Here is a 9,596-nt window from a genome sequence, read left to right as displayed (position 1 = left end):
CAAAATAAGAGACTTTAATGATACTTTAACCCAGCACTCTAAACATTATGCGGTTTATTACATAGTCCTGGTAGCCAAAGTGTTTTAGGCCACATTTACACTGGGCGATTTTGGACTCCTGTGGCAGGAACCCCCGCATTCCTGTGGCAGGAAGGAATCTCAGAAGTCCCATTTAGAAGCGGCTTGTTGTACCCATTCAAGTTAATGACCAGGTAACAGCGGCCGCAACTGTAAGCGACAGTCCACATATAACCATATGTGATATGATTATGTGCTTTGAAATAGATGATTGTTGCCGAACGCATCTATCCTTCTTCTAGGGAACAATCATCTATTCCAAACCGCATGTAATCGTATCATATACACTTCACATGGTGCATTTCTGCACATTTGTTATGCAGGGGGCAGCCCATTCATTTTAATGTCCCCCCGCACCTTTTTAAACTACAAACGTTTTTTGTTTAGGGTGTCTATTTGTGGTGTTATTAACAATGAATGGCATCCCAAGCAAGATACACCTTTTTCAAGCGTTTTGAGAATGCACACAAAATCCTGCTACACTAGTGGACTGTAGCCACTAGTAACTGACTTGCAATCAGGAACTCTGCAGACAGCTTGTAGCTCTGTCTAGTTAGGGCTGGTTCACACCTGTGTTTTGCAGTACCACATGGAACCCATGTATCACAGTGCATTGTGTAGGTATTCATTCTTAATAGCACCCCAGCGCACTAACAAACTTCAGTGCAGCACACATACTTTGTAATGCACAGATGTGAACAATCTGTGTTGAAAGAATTGTGGCATGCAGCATCATTTACACCAGATTGGTTGGGGCTGAGCTAGCTGTTTTTTTTCCAATGCAGCCCCAACGAAAGACAAGGCAATTTGTCTTGTCACGGATGGGAGCAAATCACATCACCACATTGCGGTGGAACATGGTTGTGTGCACTGAATAAAAGCAGTGCATACTGTACTTTTTTCAGCACAGTGGGATTTGATGTGGTACAACCGCCTCACACCACGTTGTGCCCATAGACTATGTTGAAGTGTCACTTGTAACATTTCAATAAAGTTCTAAAAAAAAACACTTAACAGTGCCAAGTGCCGGAGTTCTGTCGAAATAACCAACTTGTCGAGATCTCCGACTCATTATGTCATGTCCGGTGACTTGCCAGTAGGAGATTCGGGCGAGATGGTGCGAGTGCCAGCCGTGGCAGTTTCAGAATCTTGTCAAAAAGGGTATTTCACAAAGCTGCCGAAGGATCCAGCCGTAGATTCGGCTGAGGGAGCCTTTCGGTTCAGTCAAACCAAAGGGCTGCTGTACGGGCTATTGTGCAGCAGCTGAAGGCAGCCGAGCTGAGCCAAACGACCTGCTGAAGGCCAGCTGTTTGCCCCGCAAATGACAGCTGGGCGGAGCCAGCCGTGAGCTCATGGCTGGCTCCGCCCAGTTGTAATGACAGATCAGCATCCCCAAATGACCTCATTGATTTTCTATTCTGCTCGGTAATTAGCAGAATGCCGTTCAGCGGCATTCGGCTATTCACTCACTGCCGTTCGGCCCCTATGGGAATAGGGGCCGAACGGCATCGAGTGAGCTGCTGGAGCTTCGCCTCAGCCAATCCAGATTTTGGATCGGCTGAGCCGAAGTCCTTCTGCACAGCCAAACATGCCGAAGTGCGGCCAAAGGTAGCCGATGTATGGCTCAAATCAGCCATACTGAGCCGGAGTGAATAGTCGAACGTCATTCGGCTCACTTCACTTTGGCTCAGTTATGCACTCGGCTGCCTTCGGCAGCTTTGTGCATAACCCCCAAAATCTCCTACTGAAAAGTAACCGGACGTGGCGTAATAAGTTGGAGATCTCAACAAGTTGGACATTTCGATAGAACAACGGGCACTGCACACCAGCTGCTGTGCAATGTAGTTAAGGGCTGGTGCGAATTGGCCCTCAAAATGAAGGGGCTGCTAAACGCAACGCACATAGATAGAACGCACGTGAGTTACCGAAATGCACAGGTGTGAACAAGCCCTTAGGACTCACACAAGATGGCAACCGGAGTCCACGAATGCAGACACACTGTGCCGAAGGCTGGTGTACTAAAATGACTCAGTGTCAGTGTACAGCCGCACTCGTAGTGTCGTGTTTCGCCGCTGTACATCAAAAGCAATCAACAAGCAGAGAGTGAGTGCTAGGAAAACATTACATAGCATTCCTCCACTGCCTTTAATCCCGCCCTTTTTACAAGTATTGTGGCCTTGTCACGTGACGGATAGGTCACCTATGTCATTTTAGCGGCTAGGACGGCCTCCTGTCAGCTTGGTGCGATGACGTCACTCGGGTGAGCTCTTCTCTGGTCGCGCTTTGGTGATGTCAGAAAAGTAACGGCTTCGATTTCCATGGTGAAAACAAATGTATGTTTTGGGACAAACGGGTGAGTGACGCTATGTATCGAGAGCTGTGCCGGCCAGGCTTATGCTAGCAGAAGCCGCTTGTTTCTTCCTATGGTATTTAGTGTGGAGCCTCTTCTGTGGTTAGCTCGTAGTGCATGCATTCCATCCAGAGAGGTCTGACAGAAGGAAGCCTACAGTGGTTTCATTCATTTACACGGTCAAGGTGTCTGTTTAAATCTATCCATTGGGGGTATTTATCAAAACTGAAGCAGGCAAAATAAGGAGCAGATTTGCACGACAACCAATCAGCTTCTCTGTCTCATTTCATATCTTACCTGAGCAAACTGAAAAGAGATGCTCATTGGTTGCCATGGGCAACTGCTCCAGATTTGATAAATTTCCTCCATTATGTTTAATCATCCTCAAGAAACAGTGATTGTTTTCATTTATTTTTCTTAAATTTTGGTGCGTTCCAGAGCAGAAAAAATAGGACATGCTGCAGTTTTTCCACTTGCTCTGGAACGGAACGCTATGGTGTGAACTAGAGCCCAAAATACCATTGGAATACATTGGATGCATTTTTTTTATGCGTTCTGTAACTGCTCTGCATCTGCTCTGCACTTGGGGTGAACAAGCCCTTAAAGGAGAACTATAAGGTGAGTGATATTTCACTCAACCTCATAGTTCAAGCCGACGTGTGACACTGAAACTGTCACACGTCGGCTCAATAGATCGGGAAGTGAGCGAACACATACAGTCGCTCGCTCACTTTTCGATCCTGTGCCTGCAGAGAGCCGTAACTGTCACTCACGGCTCCCTGCAGGGATTCCCCCCTCCCCTGTCCGATCCTCCAACGCTGACTGGGGGGAGGGGCGGGTACAGCTGGCTCTGCATCTAGATAGGCAGAGCCAGCTGTCAATCAAGCAGCTGGATGGATCTCAACAGCATTGTCGGGATCCGTCCCGGCTGCGGCAGTCTCAGTATACCGCGAGCTGTAGCTCGCAGCATACTGAGCTTTGGGTCATGGGAGGATGCTAGTTTATGTCCTCCCGTGATCCTGAGGAGAACTATGGGGAAAACACTTACCCCATAGTTCTCCTTTAGTAGGGGAATGCTAAAACCTCTGTTGGTTGTTAATTGTCTTTTTTCCCTTTAAAGGGAAATCTAAAGTTCTCCAGCGACTAGGCAGCTTAAAAAAAAAAAAAAAAGTTGATGCCTGCACACCTAGTCCTCCCCACTGATTTCTTATAGACCTTTTCATGTTTATTTTTTAAACACATCTACAGGAAACTATGCAGGAACTACTAATAATGACACATATATCTGTATAAAACTTCTAATGCTTCAACTATGCTCTGCAGGCAGTTGGTAAAGTTTTTTTTTTTTTTTTCCTTGCAGTACGAAGACCTCTTTTTGGCTTTTACAGAAGTGAGACATTTCAATAGAACTTAGTGGTAAGCTTCATGTTTTTGACATTTTATTCATAGCATTGTGTTTCATTAGATTAATCTATGGGGTGTTCACTGTAGGGCTGCAACATCTAATCGACTAAATCGATTTATAATCGATTTATTGAAAAAGTTGTCAACGTTTTCAATCATTGATTAATCGGCTTCCGATTAGTAGGCCCTGTTCACGGGTCCACACACGCTGCGCACCGTACCTCCTCCCGCTGCCAGGCCCGTTCACATCCACGCTACACACGCCGCACCTCCTCCCCGCCTCACGATCGGCACAGGGGCGCAGGGAGAAGAAGTAAGGAGGAGCAGGTGTGGGGGGATGACAGCCGCTGATAGACAGGCCACATCTCAGAAGCAGGTTGCTGGTGGACTGCTCAGGTAAGCCTGCACTCCCACCCACACATGGTGCTCTATAATGTATTGCTGGGATTTGTATTCCTCTATAGCTGATGATACATTGTGCTGTATATTATTATACAGAGCAATGTACCATCAGCTATAGAGGAATACAAATCCCAGCAATACATTATACACTATATGTATAATGTATTGCTGGGATTTGTTGTCTTCCGTTATAGCTGGTGGTATTATGCATTGCGCTGTATAGAGGACTACAAATGGTGCAATGCCGAATGCCATTAGCTATAGAGGACTACAAAACCCAGCAATAATACATTATACAGTGGTGCAATGCAGAATACCGCCAGCTATAATGTACTATTGCTGGCATTTGTTGTATTCCTCTATAGCTGGTGGTATTCTGCATTGTGCTGTATAATTTACTATTGGTGGGTTTTGTAGTCCTCTATAGCCGGTGCCATTCTGCATTCATTGGTGTATAATTTTACACTTTTCATTTCACTATATTGCACACCACACTTTTTTTTACTTTCACTGCTCCAAGCTTGCTCCTGTGATGGACTACAATCTCAATACAAACTAGAAGTCCCATCACTGGAGCCATTTTTTAAAATGTATTTTATTTTTTATCCGATTAATCGAACTTTATAGTCGGCTAACTAATCGATTTTTAAAATAATCGTTAGCTGCAGCTATAGTTCATTGGTATACAAAGATCTGGGAAATGAGTGCTAGTCAAGAGTGTGCATTTGTAAGCATTTCTCTGAATCTCCACTCTTCAAATGAACCAGGCAGGGCAAAGTAAGAGGTTTGTTTTGCTGCCCACCCTCCCTCTTTACTATTACAGATACTTTCCCTTGCCTTTACTACCCTAATACGCTCATCCCTTCAGCTACGGTATGTATGGCTAGGGAAATACCAGGTGGGGGGAATGTGGGACTCTCTCCCCTTCCTTCCATGATACAGCTCTTTGTGGCCAAGTGCTTTCACGTGGGACAGGGAGAGAGTCAGTAGAGCAATGTAAGCTCTGATCAGCTAGACCCAAAGCTTTATCTCGCTGGTCTATATATAAACTTCAGTTAAGTGTTTTTCAACATCTCCCAAAAGATCATGTTTCAAGTAGATGTCTAGCTACTAGTTCTATACTTTGTGTAGAGTCTGAACCTCAGGGAAGATTTCCCCTCACATTCTGTCCTGCTTACTGTTCCAGTCTTGCATAAGAGGCAAAGGGAAGTCTCCCCAAATGACAGTGGAAAGATTTCCCATTGCTCAGTTTAGTAAGTCAGCACAAAGACCAAATTAAACTGTTTGGCTTAAAAACAGAGGTTAGTTTTGCAGACAATGACAACATTATAAACCTTAGGAGAGCATCTAACCCTTTCTTACTTTAAAACTGAGAAGACATCTACTTAAAGGTTTTCATTAAACACGCGTCACTAAATCAGTAATACAGTAACATCTCTACTGAGAGAACCTCTTTGTCTCTGATGTGTGTGGGGTAGAAGCAGACTCCAGATGAGAAACCTGTTCCAAAAAGAGGTCTGTAGGTTAGTCTTTTTAATTATGTTTTTAGTGTCTTTTGGCATGGCTCTCTTTTTACATGAAATAAAACGTGAGCCCAGTGAAGCTATATTCCGGTTACTTTTTTGCATTCATAGATGAATACTTTTAACTTTAAGAAGAACTCCAGGAAAAAAATGTCTTTTAACCCTCCGCACTGCAAGGATTAAGTGCTCGTTTGTGTCTAGGAGCTAAAAAAAGAAAAGTTATGCTTGCCAGACTATCCGAGCCGGCTTGTTCTTAGACCGGTGTCTCAAATGTGTCTCTCCCCATCAGCTGCAGCGGTATAAGGATCCCGTTTTCATCACGCTCTATACATTGTGTATAGACGGAAGTTGAGGAGCAGTCCATCTGTGCAGCAGAGGGGGAGACATGCTTCAGTGATCACAGAAGAAGGGAGACAGCTCAAGTGGTCTGCTGAGTATAATTTTTTTTTTGGGCACCCAGACAAAAACAAGCACTTAATCCTTGCAGTGCAGGGGTAGCCCGACTGCAAGGGTTAATTAAATTTTTAACGAACTCTTTATGCCAGAAAAGGTATAATACTGATTTATGGTAATTTTTTTTCTTTTTGGGTCCATAAGAGCAGTGGTCACAAATGCAACAGTGTTTCCTGTCAAGTAAAGGGACAGAAAAAGGGGGGGGAAATGCTTCCTTAAGTCTTGCTTATCATGAGTAAAGAGGAGAAGCTGTATTATGGTCTTGGAGAGGAAGTTTAATTCGCTGATCACGTCACATTGCAGTCATGATAGGGATGTACAAAAGCAGACTAGCTAGGGAAACTGATCAAAATCCTTAAATGAGAACTATGGGGTCAGGGCTTTTCCCCATAGTTCTCCTTGGGTAACGGGAGGACACAAACTAGCGTCCTCCCATCACCCTAAGCTCAGTATACCGCTAGCTACAGCTCGTGGTATACTGAGACGCCGCAGCCGGAGCGGATCCCGACATCGATGTCGAGATCTGCCCAGCTGCGTGAGTGACAGCTGCCTCTGCCTATCTAGAGGCAGAGCCAGCTGTACCCGCCCCCGTCCGTTCCCCCAGTCAGCGCTGGCGGAGCGGGGAGGGGGGAATCCATCCCCTCCCCCTGTCACGGCAGAGAGCAGTGACAGGATCGAGAAGTGGGCGAACACTGGCATGTGTTCGCTCACCTCCCGATCTACTGAGCCGACCTGTGACAGTCTCATTGTCACAGGTCGGCTAGAACTATGAGGTGAGTGAAAAGCGTGCGGTACGGAGGCTGTGGGGGGAATTGCCAGAGCCCCATTCTTCCCGTGAGGAAATCGCTGCTCCCTCTGCTCAAGGGCTGACTGAGTCAGGTGAGGGGGAGCTGTAGTGGAGGCGAGTTAGGTGGCCGCGAGGCCTAAGGCGACCGCCTAACTCGCCTAATTAGAGAGCTGCCTCTGCTTGTGTTAGATTAGGTACTTAGCATGTTAGCCATGAGATCGTCATGACAGCCAGGCTATTAACTTTTGCAGGACAGTTCAGTGACGGCCCATTTTGTTTTCCATCAAGCCTCCATAACCTGCGCTTAACCTTGTAAGCAGCCTATACAGGTGCATAGCAGCTCAGCAATCCCTGTTTCCAAGCGCAGCCTTGTTTGGAAACAGACCTGGTGAACTACAAGCCAATGCAGCTCAGCAAACTTACATCTTGCAGCACAAGCACTGAGGTACAAGGCAAGGAAGTTATTTAGGACTGCAGCTGTATAAAGTTGGCATGGATATACCTAGATTTTACATCAAAGACAAATTTGATTAGTTAGCTTGGAGTAGGATAAAAAGCAAACAGAGAACGAAGGGTGGGGTACCACTGGAATTATTACTTTTAATATTTTCTGTCAGCAGTCTTATTCTGGTCTTGTTTTGATGAGCAGACTGGTTTGTACAAAAGCACAGCATTTTATATTGACCCTATTGTGATTATTTCTTTTTTTTTCTGGCCTTCTCAGATTTTCTGGATTATTAGATGGCAGAGTCGAGGATGCCTGTGTCACCAGCATTACATTCAGCTGTGACTATCAATGACAAGAAACATTACAACAAAGCCCTCAAGGAGCTGCTGAGAATAATACAGAATTCTAATAGGTAAAGAGTAATTAAGGCCCCCTTCATACCTTTCTATTCTGGAGCATTGTATTAAAGGAGAACTATGAGGTGAGTGCTTTTCACTCACCTCGTAGTTCTAGCCGACCTGTGACAATGAGACTGTCACAGGTCGGCTCAGTAGATTGGGAAGTGAGCGAACACATACCGTGCCATTCAAAATCATTGTGCATTACTGCAATCCAAAGGTATGAAGCCATCTGTAATGGTGTGAACTGCTGTCTAGTGCAGCTTATGTTAAATATTATATAAGTTGTCCCATAGATCTTTTACATGGAAATATCTATAAATCTGCTTTGATTTTGACCATATTTGCTTATTAATGTATTGTTATATATTTCTAGTTGATTTTTAGCCAAATGCTTCATCTAGTATATATTGTTATGTCTTGAAATAGAATGGGTTTCACTGTGTAATATTTTTTTCAGTTCTGATAGGATCGATTATGCATACGAGTTAAGTCAGATGGAGATGGCAGACCACAGTGATGAAGATGTTTGTCCTATTCAGGATTCCAGTACACATCTATACACAGAGACAGGTGAATACAGTTCTAATTCATGAATTACTGGAGTCATTTATTAACGTTAATGGCTAAACACGTTAAACCTGCGTTGTGATGTGTACACATGTAAAATCCATGGTATTCAAAATTGCATGATCCAATTGACATCGCTGACATGATTGCCCTTATGGTCCCAAGTTTACAAAATTACATAAACCAATTCCATAACTAAAATAATTATCCCAATAGTCCCAGCACGTTTCGCAAGTTTAGCTTCTTCAGGGACCGGTATTTGATAGTCGTGCATAAATAGTGCCTGAGTGCGGATCGAGATGATTGGGTGGCTGGAAAACCGCCGTCCCCAACATTCCGTCCCTTGTTGTGCCTGGGACCCCGGGGCATCAGGGGGAGGAGCGCCTGGGATGCTTCATGAGAGCCCAGGCTGCCCTGCTGGGATGTTTCTATGAAGGTAATTTTGTAAGGAATGGCCTCCTTCCAATAATGTAGTGGTCCTAATTCCTCAACTTGGTGCAGTGCTATGTTTTGTGTACAGATCTTGTCATGCTTGTATTTTCTCCCTTCCCCCAGTGCTGCAGATCACTTCCTTTCTGAGGGTGGCTCCAAACTCCTTCAGCATCCCATGGAGCCACCCTCAAGTGCACGCTCCCATCCTCGGGACTACAGTGTTTAGTCAACTAATAACCTCACATGCTTCCAACACCATCTCTATGCCGATGACACTCAAATTTATCTTTCCACTCCACAACTCTCCCCCTCTGTGTCCTCTCGTGTCACTAATCTACTAACTGACATATCCGTCTGGATGTCACAACATTTCTTAAAGCTCAATCTTTCAAAAACTGAGCTCATGATATTTCCTCATACCCGTGCACCTTCCCCCAACATTTCAGTTGAGATTGATAACACAACTATCCAACCCTCCTCCAATGCCAAGGTCCTAGGTGTCATCCTTGACTCACCTTTCTTCCCCACATCCCCACATCCAATCACTATCCAAATCCTGCCGCCTTCACCTTCGTAACATCTCCAAAATACGCCCCTTCCTCACCAGTGACACCGCAAAATTACTCATCCACTCCCTTGTTATCTCTCGTCTTGACTATTGTAACTCCCTCCTCATTGGCCTTCCACTACACAGGATATCCCCCCTTCAGTCTATCAGTCTATCATGAATGCAGCTGCCAGACTCATCCAC

The 9,596-nt window shown here is 45.0% G+C and overlaps 1 protein-coding gene across 1 annotated transcript in view; it reads left to right on the top strand.

Annotated features, from left to right (window-relative positions):
* Window positions 1-7,730: 7,730 nt before the first annotated feature.
* Window positions 7,731-9,596, top strand: part of CCDC138 (coiled-coil domain containing 138) — a 30,700-nt gene continuing 28,834 nt past the window's right edge. The window contains exons 1-2 of the mRNA XM_018568197.1: window positions 7,731-7,857; window positions 8,304-8,416. Coding sequence (XP_018423699.1) covers window positions 7,754-7,857; window positions 8,304-8,416 — 217 coding nt within the window. The 5' untranslated portion in view covers window positions 7,731-7,753. The remainder of the gene's footprint in view (window positions 7,858-8,303; window positions 8,417-9,596) is intronic.

This window comes from Nanorana parkeri, unplaced genomic scaffold (genome assembly GCF_000935625.1).
Source record: "Nanorana parkeri isolate BGI_ZX_2015 unplaced genomic scaffold, ASM93562v1 scaffold1153, whole genome shotgun sequence".
NCBI classification, from domain to species: Eukaryota; Metazoa; Chordata; class Amphibia; order Anura; family Dicroglossidae; genus Nanorana; species Nanorana parkeri.
Note: the sequence above shows the minus strand (reverse complement) of the source record. Positions and strands in the feature narration are given on the sequence as shown.